Source organism: Haliotis cracherodii, unplaced genomic scaffold (genome assembly GCF_022045235.1).
Source record: "Haliotis cracherodii isolate W230 unplaced genomic scaffold, xgHalCrac1.p SCAF_10, whole genome shotgun sequence".
Taxonomy (NCBI): Eukaryota; Metazoa; Mollusca; class Gastropoda; order Lepetellida; family Haliotidae; genus Haliotis; species Haliotis cracherodii.
Window position 1 is genome coordinate 46,354,855 of NW_027266265.1, and position 20,891 is coordinate 46,375,745.

At 43.3% G+C, this 20,891-nt stretch overlaps 1 protein-coding gene across 8 annotated transcripts in view; it reads right to left on the reverse strand.

Annotated features, from left to right (window-relative positions):
- Nucleotides 1–1,782: 1,782 nt before the first annotated feature.
- LOC139454449 (galactoside 2-alpha-L-fucosyltransferase SEC1-like) overlaps nt 1,783–20,891 on the reverse strand; it is a 39,651-nt gene continuing 20,542 nt past the window's right edge. For 3 of the 8 annotated variants that reach the window (XM_071236158.1, XM_071236157.1, XM_071236156.1), the window contains exons 2-3: nt 15,201–15,243; nt 10,734–13,304 (exon numbers count right to left, since the gene is read on the reverse strand). In XM_071236158.1, the coding sequence (XP_071092259.1) occupies nt 12,318–13,301 (984 nt within the window). In that variant the 5' untranslated portion in view covers nt 13,302–13,304; nt 15,201–15,243 and the 3' untranslated portion in view covers nt 10,734–12,317. Of the gene's footprint in view, nt 3,754–9,503; nt 9,994–10,732; nt 13,305–15,200; nt 15,244–20,891 lie in introns of those variants that run through there. The other 5 variants (XM_071236159.1, XM_071236160.1, XM_071236154.1 and 2 more) reach the window with 4 other exon arrangements.

Here is a 20,891-nt window from a genome sequence, read left to right on the forward strand (position 1 = left end):
CTGTGGACGAACTCAGTATGCTGCTTTAACTATAATACCAGAACTTCAAAAACTATTATATGTGACAATAAGCAAGAGATTTCATGCCATTTGTGTGTGTAGAGGAAGCGGCGTTTATATTCTAAAAGCATAAGTTACACATCAATGTTATATCAGAGGTTGTGAAAATGTTGAAAATATCACTCAGTGAGTGCATGTGTGTGGTATTACGCCGCTAATAGCAATACTTCTGCAATGTGAGTGTATACTTTCACACCGTTTTATGCAAAATCTCAGCAATATCACGACACCAGATATGGGCCTCACACATTGTACCCACATGGGGGAATAGGATCCGGGCCTTCGGCATGACGGGCGAATCTGCACTATGACTGCGGAAGACACAAAACCAGGCCCCATACACAGTACATGTATATGAAAACAAGAAACCTTCGCTGCGATGCATCAATACGGCGGCAATATTTATGTTCGTCAAATTCAATTTACAATATAATATATTCATATAAAAGAATATGAACAATATTTGTTTCAGTTCATTCCGTTTTACATCTTACACCAAGTTTGTGACTACTATGAGATTACCTTACTTACTGAATTTGATATATGTATATATGTACATACAAAATAGTATGTAAACAAGAACCTAATCTGTAAGGGTCCTTTATCCTCCTTATTCGACTGTTTGTAAAAATCTGATATCTCAACTCACAGCTGGTTAATATATATTTTCTGCTGAATATTCGAAACAGATGAGCTTGTTTGAACGACATATACCACAGTTGAGTTTGGTGATCAAAGCGTTGATGGGTTACAACATCACACGTTCGTCTATGGTTCCACGACTGTTTATTTAGGCTATGGCTTAGTCTGTCTTACAGACCCTGATACAAATATATATCAAATACAGCCCATGCAAATCTATGATGTTTGGCAAGTCTAGATCACTGCAGTATCTTAAAATGAAGAGAGTCACTGGGCTCCTTTTTATTATATTTTTATTAAGATAACTGAACAACTGTTTTTTTTATGTACGATATGTTCATTTCAGAGACTAGAGGTTAGTCTAGCTATGGCTCTGACGTGTTCAGGACAAGTCAAGTCTTAACTAACACCCGAGGCCTATTGCCTGGTCACTTCTGCTGAGTTGTCACGGTCTAGAATTTGCTCACAACAACGTGTGTCTCAATTTAATGAACACGACGGTCTGATTTCCAGCTGTGGAGAGCTTGTCCAATGCCACCTTTTGTTCGTCCAGAACTACTGACGGGGACGTATCGAGTATTTACCTGATGTCACCCGTGGTTCTCGGATTAAGTGCAGTGTGTGTAGACCCGGGACACGTCACTGTCGCTACTACTGCCTTGATGGCTTGTTGTGACATACAACTGTGCCGCTGCCCCATCAGAGAGAGAGAGAGAGAGAGAGAGAGAGAGAGAGAGAGAGAGAGAGAGAGAGAGAGAGAGAGAGAGAGAGAGAGAGAGAGAGAGAGAGAGAGAGAGATGTCAATTTTTACTTCATAAAAATATGTATCAAGTTAGACTTCTTCCAGACTGGTGAAGCCGACATATTTACACAAACTGACCAATAACTTAAAACTAAATATCATATAATTAAGAGGGGAGGAATGCTTCCTTCTTCGGTCTTATCAGAGAGAGAGAGAGAGAGAATACTGTTTATTAAAGTGTCACATGTTATATACACTTCGTGATAAGATATATACAAAACAGTAACATATAACATCCGGTCAAATATGACCTACGAGACACTATAAAACGTATCAATCATAAAACTGTTTAAACAGAATAAAAAATGTAGCACACGGACACATACCTACCTGAAGCTACTTTTCAGCCACATGGAGGCGCGTACTCATACTATACATACACCGCACATATACATACATCCATAGACACATATACATAAATACATACCTCGTGATGCAGGCGCGGATCACGGCCATGGGCGGTTTCAATTTCAGTTCTTACCCGGAATCGATGTCGATATACCACAATGCATGTTGACAAACTGACAATGGATTCGATCATGGCATGGCTCACTAATACCCCGACCCGCCTCGTGTGTCAATAGTTACAAATTAAATAGCTAGGATAGGGTTAGGGTTTGAAAAATTCATAAAAAATGGAAAATTAATAAAACTATTTTTTATCTTTTGACTGCACCCCTCCATATGACACAGATTATATGTACTGAATAGTTTAAGAGGAGTCGCGCGGACAAAGTTTTCAGACGGACGTTAGGGTTTGAAAAATTCATAAAAAATGGAAAATTAATAAAAACTTTTTTTTTCTTTTGACTGCACATCTCCATATGACACAGATTATGTGTACTAAGTTTGAGATGAATCCACTGAATAGTTTAAGAGGAGTCGCGCGGACAAAGTTTTCAGACGGACGTTAGGGTTTGAAAAATTCATTAAAAAATGGAAAATTAATGAAAACATTTTTTTTTCTTTTGACTGCACCCCTCCATATGACACAGATTATATGTACTAAGTTTGAGATGAATCCCCTGAATAGTTTAATAGAAATCGCGCGGACAAAGTTTTCGGACGGACGGACGGACGGACGGAACCGTGGTATAACTATACACCCCCGACATATTGTCGGGGGTATATTAAACGCACATGGGCATATGAGATTCACTACAAAACGCGCAGGGTTGTCCAGACAAAACGGAGAGGATAGGCATCGACGAATTATAGATACAAAATAATTAAATTGATACAGGACTAAACAGAAAATCGGTTTATCTGGTAGAGAACACAGAATTTGTGAATATAGTTAATTGTGATATTATGGTTTGAGTTAACAAGAAAAAAAATCTGTAAATTAAGTTATTGCTAAGAATTGATTAAAAAAATATATGTTAGTTTAATACACATTCATCATGTAGATCACATTCATTCGACTATGACACATTCGCTGACTCTTATTAAGGAACAACATTTCGCAATACAGAGTTTTCAGACTTATCATTCAGTACAGTCATGGAGAGTGGGGACAGGCTTCCGATTGGGAGACGGTCAGCAGGAGCAAGGCTAGCTACAGACAGTGGGGAGAGGCTTCCGATTGGGAGACGGTCAGCAGGAGCATGGCTAACTACAGACAGTGGGAGAGACTTCCGATTGGGAGACGGTCAGCAGGAGCAAGGCTAGCTACAGAGAGTGGGGAGAGGTTTCCGATTGGGAGACGGTCAGCAGGAGCAAGGCTAGCTACAGTGAGTGGGGAGAGGCTTCCGATTGGGAGACGGTCAGCAGGAGCAAGGCTAGCTACAGAGAGTGGGGAGAGGCTTCCAATTGGGAGACGGTCAGCAGGAGCAAGGCTAGCTACAGAGAGTGGGGAGAGGCTTCCGATTAGGAGACGGTCAGCAGGAGCAAGGCTAGCTACAGACAGTGGGGAGAGGCTTCCGATTGGGAGACGGTCAGCAGGAGCAAGGCTAGCTACAGACAGTGGGGAAAGGCTTCCGATTGGGAGACGGTCAGCAGGAGCAAGGCTAGCTACAGACAGTGGGGAGAGGCTTCCGATTGGGAGACGGTCAGCAGGAGCAAGGCTAGCTACAGACAGTGGGAGAGACTTCCGATTGGGAGACGGTCAGCAGGAGCAAGGCTAGCTACAGACAGTGGGGACAGGCTTCCGATTGGGAGATGGTCAGCAGGAGCAAGGCTAGCTACAGAGAGTGGGGAGAGGCTTCCGATTGGGAGACGGTCAGCAGGAGCAAGTTCTCACTTGACATCTGTAAAAAAGAGAGAGAGAGAGAATAGATTTTTTTCGTGTCACATGTATTTTTACATTATTTTGCAAAAAATGGCACTTGATATAATACTAGTCTATAGATGTAAACACATTTGGTGATACATCTGTGAGGATATAGTTGATTTTGACAGCCCGGGCCAAGGCGGACCGAACACAAGCCAAACACTTCTGATAGAGACTATGTTGAGAATGTAGAGGGAAAAGGGCTTCACTTTGAGCACCGTGTTTTCTTTAAATAACGCGATCTGAGACACTATCAAGTAGTATACAGGTAGATATAATACCAGTCTATAGATGTGAATCCACTTGATGATACATATGTGACGTTTAAGTTGACTTTGACAGCCCGGGCCAAGTCGGACCGAACACTTTTTAGGCTGTTGAGGGTATGGGGAAAGACCAACGTGTCTGCTTTAAATACGATGGAGAGTGACATTGTAAAGTGTTTTTAACTTAGATATGGCACCATCCTATAAATCTTAACGCGTTGCCAACAGATGGATATGTATCACGATAGCTAGAAGTATTTGATACGTTTCAAATCCTATTTCGTCTAACGATTGCTCTTTACAGTTTATCTATCTCAGCGACGCTTACACACAGCTCGACTTTCCGATTTTCAAGCGATTTACTCGCAATCACTTAATTATGGTGCACGTTTTTGGTTTGTGACTGCTCACTGATGTCATGTGTGTGTTGCATCAATAATATGTAGGAATGGTCGTCGATAATAGAGTAATTAGCAAATATGACTTTGACCCGTGTTGGCCCGGTCCTTCCGACTTTTAGGCAATCCTGCTATATACATGTAAACCAGCTTGAACGGGAACATTTGGAACTCTTATGGAGAAGAACTCACAATAATGCGTTATGGACCCGCGGATGGACTTGCGTTTTCAATTCAAGACGTACGTGTATCATTGTGAACTTCTGGGGCAGATGTAAGTTGGTTACCGCATCCTAACATTAACTGAACTTTACGCCTTTATATACATTTGTGATGGAGCGATAATGAGACATATTTTGACCTTGAAAATGTCGCGTTACGGCATGGTCGCCCTTTGTAAAATTAAAACAAAAGATTATTCAAAGAGAGACAATGCGACAACGCGACAATGCGAGAAATGTCAAAATGTCGAGTTGTTGAATTGTCGCGCTTTGGTTAATTTTGACAAGTTTTGCTTGTTTTTGTAAGGGCGTCAATGAGACAACGCGACAACGCGACAATGTCCCTTCCAAGATCTCAGTAATCCGTGCAAATAAAACTTAGTTATTAAATAGAAGCCTAACATGCCAATCCAAAGATACAGTGTAAAACTACGCGATTGCAGCTTCTGATTGCAAGAAGGTTTATCAATAAAGGGATGAGTGATGAGTTCATCTGCATGCCGAGACTATACCTTCTGATTAACAAAAATGCCCTGCGTCAATAGTATGACATGTATTGCCTGTAGGAACATATCATTGATACACGTCCATGTTTTTGACATGCTCAATAATAGTGAGGACTGGCATCCCCGTGTTTCCGTACTTTGTTCAGGTGAACATTTGACTTGTCCTTGCATGTGTTTGTGACGGGTGACACCTGTGCAGCAGGATACGCTTACATCTTCGCGAACACCCATTGGATGACCTGAACCACTTCGGATTTTTATCGCACATCAGTCTGATACGCCATGATATAACTGAAATACTGTTCAAAGTGGTGTTTAATGCGCTCACCGTAGTGTGTTACTGCAACTGTCAAAATTATGTGGAGTGATGTTATGTAATATGTAAAGAAAGCATAATTATTTCATTATCCAGTTGATTGGATTGGAATATACTTGCGTCAGTGTATTTTATTCACGTCCCAAACCGTATTTGTTACATATAATAAAAGATCATATACACGCATGGTGCCTTGACCTACTACTCGCTTTAATAGGCCTCCTGGAATAAAATAGTTCCCCCTAAAGAGAGGTCACATAACCGTATGTTTGCTCAAATTGCTTTTCAGGAAGATCTGTTTTAGTTTGTTTACAATACATGTCTTACAATGATATCCTCATTAGATGAGAAAGGTCTGTTAACAACTATCTCAGTAAGACAACCACAATGCCAGAGCGTCGTAATACATTAATTTTACATCAAGTACAAGACGCCAAAATGGCCGACACGATAAACGTGACGGGAGAGATTTCCGAAGTTGTTAATAATTGGTCGATCATTGAAAGGTGATTGTAAAGATGTGTCAAATGGATACTAAGGTACATTCATAGATTGCTGTAGACTGTCACTACGACAATTTGGATGTTCTTCTCTTCGTTTCTTTCTCTCTAGGATGGGTTGTAGTGAGGGTATCTTTGAACGGGCATGCAGTCAAACTCTCGGACTTATCCCAATGAATGATAAGACTCTAAGTTAAATATTAAAGGGTCTAAATGATGAGAAACAACGCTTCTGTATGAATTCGTGTTAGGGAATGCACAAGAGTTTGCCCAGGAATGTGGAAGTAGTCAGTGTTTACGTCATTTCAAGAATACAGTCACGTGAAAAACGTATGAACGTCAAACTGCCTCGTTCACACACTTATGAACTTCAATTTCGCGGTCATGAGACCGACCTCTCGACCAATTGAAAATCTGTATATCGTGTAAACTTCACTTAGAATTAGTTACTTTTATAACAAAAAAAACTACACAACCCATATCTGATAGAAGTAACTGTGCATAGCGGAGGGACATGTTATCTCAATAAACTTGGTAACATGGTTTGGTTTGACTTCTTGGTGCGTGTCTGAATTCCATTAAGGGGTATAATATCCTAAAACTGATTTATCAGCAAATATCGCTGCACTGCCCGCGACAGATACCAGAGCAGGGTATGCCAGAAATACGAAACCAACTGCTCACTAAATGAAGCCTTGGGCATCACGTGCATCGGGGGACCAGGGCCATCTGATTGACCGTTAACAGGTGTACAAGGCGGAGCAAAAAGCATAGTTTTTCTGTCCATTTTACGCTTGAAAAACTCGACGCTTTTCTGGGCACTTTCTGGACGCGCACCAATTTATCAATTTTAAAGATTTTTTTCCAATGACCATATACGGCAAAAAACGACGTTTTCGTGTTTGCAGTGTTATCATGACGATATAATCTGCCCTAGTATCTGTCCTTTTCACCTCCTTCGTCATCTCATTTTCGTATATCGATGCTCTCACGGGAGACTGAAATAACTGACGGCACCCAAACCCTATTCTGTTTTCCGCCTATCCGGAAATTTGATCCAAACGAATTCACTGGGAACAGAAATTAATAGCACAATCAGTAAAGGACAGCTAGTAGGTTCACCACATCCGCGGTAAGCAGGTCGACTGGTATACATTACAATCACAATTGCATTCAATTCCTAGTGAGAGAGTGTCTATGGTGTTAAGTAAAGCCTACAGTAGCGGAACAGTAGTCTTCAGCGCCGCAATTCGCTGTCTAAAGTTGCGTCCCTTGGACACGCTAGAAACCTATAATCGTGGGTTCGAATCCCGATTATGTTTCTAGGTTTGTCATCACCATATCCGTGATCGTGGGTTGCACCAAAGTGGTAAACGTCTGAAACCTGCATCACTTCGGGCTATCCTCCCACACGCCGTGATATAACTAGATTAAAGTTCAGTGCGGCGTTGGACCCAGTTCACTCACTCTCTATGGTTTTACACTACTTTCAGCAAAAACTTGGGTCTTTAACCAATCTAATTAAAATCAGGTCTCTTACTCCGACAATATACCATTCGGCGTGAAGTTCTGACAAACCCCCCATAAGTGGTCGCACCAGGTGAATCTCGAGCGCCCAGTCTTGTTTGTTTGTCTGTTTGTTGTTTAACGCCGCACACAACACTATTCCAGCTATATGACGGCGGTCTGTAAGTAATCCAGTCTGGACCAGACAATCCAGTGACTGACATCATGAGCATCGATCCACACAGTTGGGATACGATGACATGCTTCTACCAAATCAGCAAGCCTGACCACCCGATCCCGTTAGTGGGTAGCTGAAGACCAATTCTAACCCGGATCTTCACGGGTCAGTATTTCAGTTATATACCATCTCGTCTCAGCCGAATGTGGGAGGAAAGCCATGGCCTGCCGAACACCTATTCTATGGATCCGTGGGTTCTTGAGCCAATTGTATGTTTGCTCCTAAAACGATTCGGCTTTATTGTGTTTCCTCCTTGATTGGAAAATTTCGATCCGAACATACAGAAAATATTTGCTGAATTCAAATATACCTTTCATGCACCATTTACAGTGCCACGGCGGTAAGAAACGACAGGTTGTGTAAAATGTTTTGCCCGTTCGTACTGAGAATTCAGAAGCCTCGATGTTGATTGGCTGAGCAGAAAGTTCACCAGATGATTAACATATCTGAGAGGTATCGTACCTTTAATCTGATTTTAATGAAACTGGAATTCAGTCTACAGTGACATAGGGAAATATCACTACTCCAATGCTTCCCGAGGTATTGTCATCCCGCTACATTTCTGTATGTATATTTACAAAATGTGGATAAGGACTTAACATATACGCCAAAAGAAATATAAGTTAACATTAAAAGCATAAAAAACCTTTAAGTTATCGTTTAGCACAGTTGGTGCGCTGACGTCCCACAAGAAAAGTATAATATAATCATATGATTATGGGTCACCGGTTATTCAGTCCGCCCTTGGTGACGGCATCCGTCATTTGTCATTAGTTATTGCTGATTGAAGCGTCAAGCGACATGTACTAGCTTTATTTTAGATTTAAAAAACATAACTGTCCATCAAGTTAAAGTCAAATGATTCATGTTCATGCAAATGAAATTGCATATCATAGATTGAATAAATTATCCAATCAGTGTGAGTGAGTGTGATTTTACGCCGCTTTTAGCAATATTCCAGCAATATCACGGCGGGGGACACCAGAAATGGGCTTCACACATTGTACCCATGTCGGGAATCGAACCCCAGTCTTCGGCGTGATGAGCGAACGCCTTAACCACTAGGCTACCCCACCGCCCCTTGCTCAGTCAGAAGGTGGTATCGTTCGTCTGTTACTTCACTTAATTATCATGTATGAAACCGTAAGCTTGTACTTGTATAAGGCTGACATGTCCAGAGTCTGTGACCTTGTTACGCCATTACAGCCTTACCAACACATAGGCTAAGAACGAAGGGACTGAGTGGCATGAGTCTTCGGGGAATTACATTTTCCAATGGAGACAATCGTACCATATCAAGTTACGTACAGAAAACGATTGTTGATTTCCTGGTTGTGGTCACTGTGAGTGAGTGAGTGAGTTTGGTTTTTACGCCGCTTTTAGCAATATTCCAGCAATATCACGACGGGGGACACCAGAAATGGGCTTCACACATTGTACCCATGTCGGGAATCGAACCCGGGTCTTTGGCGTGACGAGCGAACGCTTTAACCACTAGGCTACCCGACCGCCCCCTGTGGTGACTGTGTATTTGTCTGTGATTCGAACGTATAGACACTGCCAATCGTCTTTTGCCACACGATGACAAAGCTTTGTTCGTTTGTTGTTTAACGCAGTATTCTAGCTATATGATAGCGGCATGTAATATCGAATCTGGGCGAGAGAATCCAGTGATTGACATCATGAGCATCGGTCCACGCAATTGGAAAACGATAACATGCAATCAACCAAGTTACCGAGCCTAACTACCAGATCTTACAAGCATAGGTTGCTTGGCACCTATACTCTAACCAATTTATTTCCAGAATAGGTAAAAGCAGCACGGATGATACAGTGTCACAACAGAGTTGCCTCCCTTAGTTTCCTGAATCCTCTCGTGTCCTAAACCCCGAATCTCTCTGATTATGAGCCTTGGGTGTCTGTACTATCGTGGATTACGACAGCAAAACTTAAAGTTCCCGGCGGTGCACACCAAAAATAAGCATCGCAGTTTGTATTCAAATTTGTTCCTTTAAAATAATGGAACTATTTTTGCAACGTGTAGACCCAGACGATGTAGTGGTTTGAATGCGCCAGATTCGATGAGCCACTGGCCGCCGTAATAGATATGTGACAGTGATGACCGCAACGTAAAGCACCACTGTCTTGCTTTGTAGGTTGTTGCTGGATCAGCCTGCCTGGTGGTGTGTCATTGTTACGCTTACATATACCTCGTGGAGCTCTTACCGGAGAGCGGAAGGTCGTTGGTTCGATTCCCTGGCTAGAACTAAAAAAACGGTATTAGTTGGTTGGTTTGTTGTTTAACGCCGCACTCAGCAATATTCCAGCTATATGACGGTGGTCTGTATATATTCCGAGTCTGGACCAGACAATCCAGTGATTAATATCATGATCATCGATCCACGCAATTGGGATCGTTGACATGCATCAACCAAGTCAGCGAGCCTGACCATCCGATCCGTTAGTCGCCTTTTACGACAAGCAAAGTCGCCTTTTACGGCAAGCATGGGTTGCTGAAGACCTATTCTATCCCGGAATCTTCACGGGTCCCGGGGTCTTCAGCAACCCAAGCTTGTCGCAAGAGGCGTCTAACATGATCGGGTGGTCAGGATCGCTGACTTGGTTGATTCATGTCATCGTGTCCCAATTGCGTGGATCGATTCTCCTGATGCCAATCACTGGATTGTGTGGTTCAGACTCGATTATTCACAGACCGCCGTCATATATCTGGAATATTGCCGAGTATGGCGTTAAACAACAAACAAAACATAACGTGCATCCACGTCTTTTTGTTAGTGCAATAATGTTGAACGCCACGTTAAATCACATTTCACCTTTCCCCAACACTTCTTCTTTGTGCGTGGTAAACAGAGCGTGAGAGCAAGAGCGTTCTGGGTGAAAACATGCGCAATGAGACCAATATGTACGGTAAAATCATTTCTCATTCACACCAGTTACTGAGTGATTAAATTGAGACACGCGCAAAGGCAACATCAGATCAAACAAACAAATTGAATTTGAATACATGACACTTTTATAAGAAGAACAAGAGTTTCCCACTAACGTGGCACCCGCCCCTGTTGCAGAATTTATGACATAATTAAATCTAAACAAATCCCAACCCTTTTTAACCGAGGTGGAACTTGTCATGGAAATTGTAAAAAAAGAAGAGTTTGGAACCTAAGACAATGTTGTCGCCATGGAAACGTGAAAAATAAAAATTTGTTAAATTTCTAAATAGCAAAAGGCACCAGTTTCAGCATATACTTGACAGACCTGCAAAGTTTCATGAAAAAATATTGAACGGTTTATAAGTTATGCTCCGGAAACGAACCCTACCCTCACAGAACCTAAGTCCATCTTGTTGCCATGGAAACGTACAAAAGCAAAAATTACTAAAATTTCTAAATAGCAAAAGGCACCAGTTCAGCATATACTTGACAGACCTGCAAAGTTGCATGAAAAATATTGAACGGTTTCTGAATTATGCTCCGGAAACGAAACGTGACGGACGGACAGACGGAGCCCGTTTCTATGTTTCTATGTTTTAACTATTTGTATGATATGTATTCATGTTCTCCCAACATATAAATTCATGGCAAAGAATAAATTAAATCTAACACCTATTTAAATAATTCTGACAGCTACCTTCCACTTGAAAGAACTAGGAAGTATTGCGATACAAAGACAAGGGGGTTGGTACAACGATGGACGCAAGAAAACACATTATGTGAATTTTACTTATAAGGGGGACTTGATGACTGTTAAGACTCGTATACTAGTCAAAACTGACCAACGCCAAAACGGACCTTTAGATTTGGTCAAAACGGCCTATATTTCGCTTTCTATTTCGTATCAGGAATAAGGGTCATTGCTTTATCATTTTGTCTCGTTCGCGTTGACCAGCACCCTTAGAATACAATCCGTCGCTACAATGTGTCATGTCGAAGCTGATCATCCATGTTGTCATTAATCAATGCTGATGGGGCCGCTGCCATTGACCAAAATCAGAGTAAAGAACAGTACCCTTGGATGAGTCCATTGCGCAGTAAAATGGTTTCTTGCACGCATGCGTAGACTGTATTTCCTGCAAGTGAAACCGCGGTAAAATCCAGCATGGCAGTACGCGTTCGTCATAATATCGCTGAACATGTGAGATTTTATTCATTTTTTGAATCGGACCTGTCAATTAAACTGTTGAATGCGACGCAATCCAGGGCGCTATAAACAAACGAGCATACACACTGATGGAGGTAGGGTTATGCACAACGTGTACTCGTAATTAGCAAGGAGATCCGAACTACTACATGAACCGGTTTAGGTTTGATGAATATGGACTTGTGCGCCGTTTTGGGTCCTGGGTACCATTCTGTATTCTGATTTTGGTTAAGGTACATTTCTGTATACCGAAAAGTACCTGGGGTACATATCTGTAGTACCCGTGCCGATAACGACCCCTTCAGCATTATACAACTTCTATATAACGCTCGATGAACATGGACATTGTCAAATAAACAGCTTATGTTGAAAGACAGGTTATCATGTTACCACAAACTGATCCCTAAGTTCCACAGAAGTGTGATGAGTGCACTACATCCCAATCCAAGATGGCGGCCGGTAGTCATCTGGCACGAGCAGTTCAAACAGCTTCGACCCTGGACGTGGGTAGCCTTTGTAGTACACAACCTCACCTCCTGCCAGCCAAGCTGACCACCATCCAAACGACCCGGATGTAATTACTGTATGGTTGCAGAGTGTCAATATGGCCATGTCAACTTCGGGAGAATTGTTTTTTCTCAAAATGTGCACATCTTCACCTTTAATGTTCTCATCGCACCATGTTATGTCGTCGGAAACGACAATAAAACTGACGTTCTTGAATTTAGATCTGTAATAGGTCAATGCTTTGTCCAAGTAACCTTTGTCTGCAGATATATACCCGTAATTGACCATATGAGCACTGTCAACCATATCCCCTCGTCGAACATGGACACCGATGTATATGGAATCTTGTTTGTATTGAACTAAATTCCGAAACACGTCATTCGCTTGCCTAAATGTAGATTCTTTCCATTTAAAGATGTGACGAAGTTCCTTCTCGACAAACTGAAAATATTTCCAGCTCTGAAAATATCCATCGAGTCTGACGTCATTTCCGTTCCCGAGCTGCATAGCTTCCGGTTCAAAGGCACATCCTCTCTTTTCGACGTATGTGGTTGAATATGCTTGAACATTATTAGACATTTCTGCTGTGAGGTTAAAGTAATTTAATAACGATAAAGTTCGAGGCACAACTGCAGTGAGGTTATTTTTTCGGCTAATACCATAGAGAGATGCGTACTCGAACATGAGGTTTCCGAGACGTCCCTGGAAGTTCAGCGTTATGTGTTTCTGTTGAACAGCCACGTTTGGGGAATGTGTTGTTGGCTGTTGATGGAGTTCAACACGTGGATGGTTATGATAGTCGTCAGTGGTTGTTTTATCCATGACTCCCGTCACGCTGACAAAGTAGATCCTCACCAGAATACTACACACAAGCAGGAAGAGCACGGTATACACTTTGTGTCTCATCATATCCTGAAATGAAGAGAAAAGCATTTTAGAAATACCGTGATCCAGTCTAGGTCTAGGAATTGTCACTTGCGACATGTTTGAAATTGGCACAGTAGTAAAGGTAAATAACTGCTAGATTGACATGTATTATGATAAGTACCCTGAATCCATTCGCCACGAGACACCACTGTCTTGCTTTGTAGGTTGTCGTTGAATCAGCCTGCCTGTTGGCGTGTCATTGTTACCCTTACATATACTTCGTGGAGCTCTTACCGGAGAGCGGAATGTCGGTGGTTCGATTCCCTAGCTAGAACTATTAAACCGGTATTGGTCCAGACTAGACTAGTACAAACAACCACACGCACATACGTGCATCCACGACCTGTGAAGATCCGGGGTAGAATAGGTCTTCAGCAACCCATGCTTGCCGTAAAAGACGACTATGCTTGAAAAGCATTTTAGAAATACAGTGATCCAGTCTAGGTCTAGGAATTGTCACTTGCGACATGTTGAAATTGAGTGAGTGAGTATGGTTTTACACCGCTTTTAGCAATATTCCAGCAATATCACGGCGGGGGACACCAGAAATGGGCTTCACACATTGTACCCATGTCGGGAATCGAACCCGGGTCTTTCGCGTGACACGCGAACGCTTTAACCACTAGGCTACCCGACCGCCCCGTTGAAATTGAGACAGTAATAAAGGTAAATAACTGCTAGATTGACATGTATTATGATAAGTACCCTGAACCCATTCGCCACCAGACACGAGACTAAACTATATCCGTCCAATCAACATACTCTCCTACTTCCACATATGATCTTAGCGCTACGACTGTCGTACGTCCATGTTAAGGTATGGGTGTTCTTAGTCTTAGTGCTACGATCGCTTTGTGGAATGGTGCCCTAGCTGGGTGCCGTTATACACAACAACCTTAGAGCCAGGACTGTCGTACGTTAATGTTAAGGTATTGGAGTAGCAATCACCTTAGCGGTAATTTAAGATCACTTTGTACAAAGCACCCTGAGCGCTAGAAAATCCGCGCTGAGTTTGAGATAGGGTCGATGTAGGTGTTGTGACGTCACTTCCGAGACGAAACTGTGGGTCCTGGGTATCTATCGCATATAGCATGGAAATATAATACCCTGGATTATCCAGGATACTAGATTCATAGCACATCATAAACGTGGAGTGAGTGAGTTTGGTTTAAAGCCGCTTTTAACAGTATTCCGGTTATATCGCGTCGTGTCAGCTTAATGTGGGAGGAAAGCCCGAAGTGATGCAAGTCTCAGACGTTTACCACTTCGATGAAACCCACGATCCAGGGTATAATGCTGACAAACCTAGAAACATAACTGGGGCGAACCGGGATTCGAACCCACAATCATAGGTTTCTGGCGTGCCCAAGGGACGCAACATTGCGAATCGTCCGCGCCTTAGATTGATCTACACTGGGCCACCCGTACCCCTCATAAACGTTGAAAAAACAACGGGATAACAGGTAGACTAAGGAGATATGGAATGATAAACATAACTACGATTACAAAGGCACATGTATCATAATGAACATAACTCTATTTTCTTAAGTTCAGTAATGGAAAATATGCATTAAAATATAAAGGATTATATATAATCATTCAAGAGTAGAAATCTGTATCCCATGAGTTAGCTAGGCTATGTTCTATTTTGCCAACAGAATATATCAACACATTTTGATTTCAAAATCAATTATTTTTGGAATGAAAAATCAAAATTTGTTAATCATAGTCTTGGATAGCGGCAAAGAAAGGATTATTTGTTCGATGTGGCCTTACCATTGCACTAATTGCACTAACACAATCCCGCATGGGAGTTAGCAAAGTTAATGTACACGTGCAACTTATTGCATAGTATAGGCCTAATTGTCTCTGTGGACTTACAGTAGTGTGTCAGCTGATGTAGGCACAAGGTGAGCTGCAGAGCCTGCAAGAAGATATTGTCTAGACTATAATGATTTCTTAGTCCAGAGCAGTGAACATGATTACATCAGCAACAATCCAACTTTGTACGCGTATCGTTCAATTTTAGGTTGCAAATGAGAGTAACCTCCCTTGTACTAACCATAGCTCCTCACAGTGATATCACTTTGCGACATGTGTCAGTGCGAAATAGTTTTCACAGGCGAATTCTGACACGCTAGTTTTTGGCGAATATAAATTTGATCTATGGGACGAAGGGTAATGCATAAATACATGCATCTGTTCAGAGTGTGTGTTTTTATCGTTTGGTTTAATGTGACATGTGTTGTATATTTATGAAATAATTTAAGAACAATTTGAGTTCTAGCATTTATATAAAACATTTCGTACAGAGAAGACTTATGGGAGGGAGCGATGGGGTTTAATGTTGCCGTTGTAAAACTGTTAGTATGTTCATTTCCGAGTTATTCCGATTGTTGGAAATACGAAGTATTGCTAATGTCGGGCCGGAAGTAGCATGGTCGGGTATCCCTAAAAGATGGCAGCCCGCATGTGTTGTGATCGAGTCCCGGTGTATCGTCAGGCGTAATAAAGCCTCTGCAAATCAAGACAACTGAACTGTGTCTTTATCATTGGTCCACCGAGGTTGGAAACTAAACAATCAACTCATCATTATATTTCGGCTCAGCCCCTCGTACAAAGTATAACACGGTCTGAACATTTTGAGGCAGATTGGCAAAAATAACATTTAATGCTAAAAACTAAATGCATGCCTTGTCACAATTATTATTATTATTATTATTATTTACAGATTGGGTGATCCTGGCACAGACAGGCTGGTTAAGCTCATCATCAGCCCAGGGCCGTTGACCCTCTACACGCAGCCCAGACAGCGAATGGGACTTCTCCCAGGAAGCGCTGTCTAGTCGAACCCACCCAGAACTTTTCGGAGAACGTGAAAACTCCCCAACACTGCAGCCTTCTGCATTACCCAGATTATTGTCAGAAGGGCTGTATTCCTGGTAGCTTACCTGGATACTCTCCCAATGTCAGTCAACAGATTGGGAGGTACCAATCCTAAAGCACCGAGAACAATGGGGAGTCGGAAATCTTGGTACTTGGGATGCAAGCGTGACATTTCAAAATCGAGGTCCGCATATTTGCCATGATTTTCCTCAATCTTGTCAATCATTTCAGTGTCAAAGGGGAGAAGAAATTCAATGATACAAATGATTTCTTTGATTAAAGGACAAGATCAGGTGTGTTGGCCCGACGACGTCTGAGGCTGTAAACGGGCATATTCCCAAGAATTTTGTATTTATCATTTTTCTTCACACCCTCTACATATTCTGGGTTGTACCATGGACCTCTGTGTCAAAACCACAAGCATGGCGAGCTACACAATCATGTCGCTTAAGATACCGTGTTTGTGCCAAAGGGGGCATCCACTGACAATGTGTTGGACAGTCTCAATTAATTCACTGCATAATCTACATTCCATATTTACGTTTCGATGCAAAATCACAAAATGACGGTTTCGAGTGCGAAGTGACTGGACCTTAGCAGCAAACAGAACGCCTGCACTTTCACATTTCAGGTCAGCCGACTTCATCCAAGCGAAGGACTCTGCTGGGTTGCTGATCTTCTCAACACACTGCACATAAACTCGATGCATTGGTCGTTCTGACAGCCTCTCCTTGAAAAACTGAGTCTAGGCCGATTTGATATGGCACTTCGCTTGGTTGACACTCATTTCTGTACCGTTCAGAACCATCAACAAAATCAACACTGACATTGAGATTATACCCCCCATCCTTCCATCGACACGCACACACACACACACACACATACACACGCGCGCACGCACACACACACGCACGCACACACACACACACACACATAATACGCCCATTATACACTTAGTGTCACTCTACAACGGATGGCTTAGCGTCGCTTTGCAGAGACAGAGAGACACACACACACAAACACACACGCCAAATTATTTATACAGTCACACACGCACGCAATCATACACAAACACGTCGACACATAAACAGGCACACTTGCATACTGTCAGAATCGTATACACCCTATGCATATGTGTACCCTTCCATCCACACACACACACACACACATACAGATACATACATACATTATACACCCATTTTACACATAGTGTCGCTTTACAGCGGATGGCTTAGTGTCGCTTTACAACGGATGGCTTTACAACCGATGGCTTAGTGGCGCTTTACAACAGATGGCTTAGCGTCGCTTTACAGCGGATGGATAAGTGTCGCTTTACAGCGGATGGCTTAGTGTCGCTTTACAACAGATTGCTTAGCGGCGCTTTTCAGTGGAGCGCTTAGTGTCGCTTTACAGCGGATGGCTTAGTGGTGCTTTACAGTGGATGGCTTAGTGGTGCTTTACAGCGGATGGCTTAATGGTGCTTTACAGCGGTTGGCTTAATGGCGCTTTACAGCGGATGGCTTAATGGCGCTTCACAGCAGTTGGCTAAGTGGCACTTTACAGCGGATGGCTTAATGGCGCTTTACAGCGGTTGGCTTAGAGGTGCTTTACAGCGAATGGCTTAAAGTAGCTTTACAGGGGTTGGCTTAGTGGCGCTTTACAGCGGTTGGCTTAGTGGCGCTTTACAACAGATTGCTTAGTGGCGCTTTTCAGTGGATCACTTAGTGGCGCTTTACAGCGGATGGCTTAGTGGTGCTTTACAGCGGATGGTTTCATGGCACTTTACAGCAATTGGCTTAATGGTGCTTTACAGCAGTTGGCTTAGTGGCGCTTTACAGCGGATGGCTTAATGCTGCTTTACAGCGGTTGGCTTAGTGGCACTTTACAGCGGATGGCTTAATGGCGCTTTACAGCGGTTGGCTTAGTGGCGCTTTACAGCGGATGGCTTAGTGGTGCTTAACAGCGGATGGCTTAATGGTGCTTTACAGCGGTTGGCTTAGTGGCGCTTTACAACGGATGGCTAAGTGGCGCTTTACAACGGATGGCTTAATGGCGCTTTACAGCGGTTGGCTTAGTGGCGCTTTACTGCGGATGGATGGCTTAGTGGCGCTTTACAGCGGATGGCTTAATGGCGCTTTACAGTGGATGGCTTAATGGCGCTTTACAACGGATGGATGGCTTAGTGGCGCTTTACAGCGGATGGCTAAGTGGCGCTTTACAGCGGATGGCTTAATGGCGCTTTACAGCGGTTGGCTTAATGGCGCTTTACAGCGGTTGGCTAAGTGGCGCTTTACAGCGGATGGCTTAATGGGCCTTAACAGCGGTTGGCTTAGTGGCGCTTTACAGCGGTTGGCTTAGTGGCGCTTTACAGCGGATGGCTTAATGGCGCTTTACAGCGGTTGGCTTAGTGGTGCTTTACAGCGGATGGCTTAGTGGCGCTTTACAGCGGTTGGCTTAGTGGCGCTTTACTGCGGATGGCTAAGTGGCGCTTTACAGCGGATGGCTTAGTGGCGCTTTACTGCGGATGGCTTAGTGGTGCTTTACTGCGGATGGCTTAATGGCGCTTTACAGAAGTTGGCTTAGTGGCGCTTTACAGCGGATGGCTAAGTGGCGCTTTACTGCGGATGGCTTAATGGCGCTTTACAGTGGTTGGCTTAGTGGTGCTTTACTGCGGATGGCTTAGTGGCGCTTTACTGCGGATGGCTAAGTGGCACTTTACTGCGGATGGCTTAATGGCGCTTTACAGTGGAAGGCTTAGTGGTGCTTTACAGCGGTTGGCTTAGTGGCGCTTTACTGCGGATGGCTTAGTGGCGCTTTACAGCGGATGGCTTAATGGCGCTTTACAGCGGTTGGCCTGAATGGCGCTTTACAGCGGTTGGCTAAGTGGCGCTTTACATGGGATGGCTTAATGGTGCTTTACAGCGGTTGGCTTAGTGGCGCTTTACTGCGGATGGCTTAATGGCGCTTTACAGTGGATGGCTAAGTGGCGCTTTACAGCGGTTGGCTTAATGGCGCTTTACAGTGGATGGCTTAGTGGTGCTTTACTGAGGTTGGCTTAGTGGCGCTTTACTGCGGATGGCTTAATGGCGCTTTACAGTGGATGGCTAAGTGGCGCTTTATAGCGGTTGGCTTAATGGCGCTTTACAGCGGTTGGCTAAGTGGCGCTTTACAGCGGATGGCTTAATGGGGCTTTACAGCGGTTGGCTTAGTGGCGCTTTACAGCGGTTAGCTTAGTGGCGCTTTACAGCGGATGGCTTAATGGCGCTTTACAGCGGTTGGCTTAATGGCGCTTTACAGCGGTTGGCTTAGTGGCGCTTTACTGCGGATGGCTAAATGGGGCTTTACAGCGTATGGCTTAGTGGCGCTTTACTGCGAATGGCTTAGTGGTGCTTTACTGTGGGTGGCTTAATGGCGCTTTACAGCGGTTGGCTTAGTGGCGCTTTACAGCGGATGGCTAAGTGGCACTTTACTGCGGATGGCTTAATGGTGCTTTACAGTGGTTGGCTTGGTGGTGCTTTACTGCGGATGACTTAGTGGCGCTTTACTGCGGATGGCTAAGTGGCACTTTACTGCGGTTGGCTTAATGGCGCTTTACAGTGGATGGCTTAGTGGTGCTTTACTGCGGTTGGCTTAGTGGCGCTTTACAGCGGATGGCTTAGTGGCGCTTTACTGCGGATGGCTTAATGGCGCTTTACAGCGGTTGGCTTAGTGGAGCTTTACTGCGGATGGCTAAGTGGCGCTTTACAGCGTATGGCTTAGTGGCGCTTTACAGCGGATGATCAGCTTGGCAACAACATTTGCCCAGGGTGCCTTTGTCAGAACAACCTTAGCACTACGACTGTCGTACGTCCATGTTAAGGTATAGGATTTACTATCACCTCATAAGATCGCTTTGTTCAACGGCACCCAGGCTCAATATGTGGCAATAATATTTGTCTGGCAGGGCAAGCTAGTTAGCAACATGGGTTGCTTAGCGACGGTCGACATATTTACACAAGCTGCATGAAAAATAAACAAAAGCAAAATGTCTGGTTATGTAGCATGAAATTTAAACATAGTTCAATACACGTGCCCGGAAAGAGTTTATGAATTTATGCATACTTCCAATATACAGGCACATATGCCGGGGTTTCAGAGATAATGAGCATTTGTGTCATATCAGGCGATTTATCTTCATTATTGGATCCAACGCGGTGACTCGCGGAAGGATTAAGGTTCTGCTCTTACAATATGTGGCAAAATGTGATAGAATTCATTATTTTGAAATGCTAAAATGACAGGAAAGATCGATAGAATTCTAAATTTGCCATTGAATTTGCTCACGACAATGCAACAGGTGTTATCTATTTTTCTGTGCATACTCAACCTGCCGGAGTACATGAAGCAAGGCGAAATGGTGTTTAACGTCACGTTCAATATTGCAAGCACTTTTAAGTGTGTTTGTGAGTGTTCTATACTGAAAATCCACTGAGGTACCATGCCGCAGTTGGATACCCCACTCCCACAAAACTGACTCCGATGTCGACCGGTGCTTGTTTTGTCCACTGAAAGCCTTAATCCCGAGCGCCAGGCAGGGAACCATCACGTTTGTTTGTTTGTTGCTTATCGACACAATCACTGGACACATATTCCAGCTGTCTTATGGTGGTAAGTAAATACCACCATGAGCATCGATCTACGCAATAA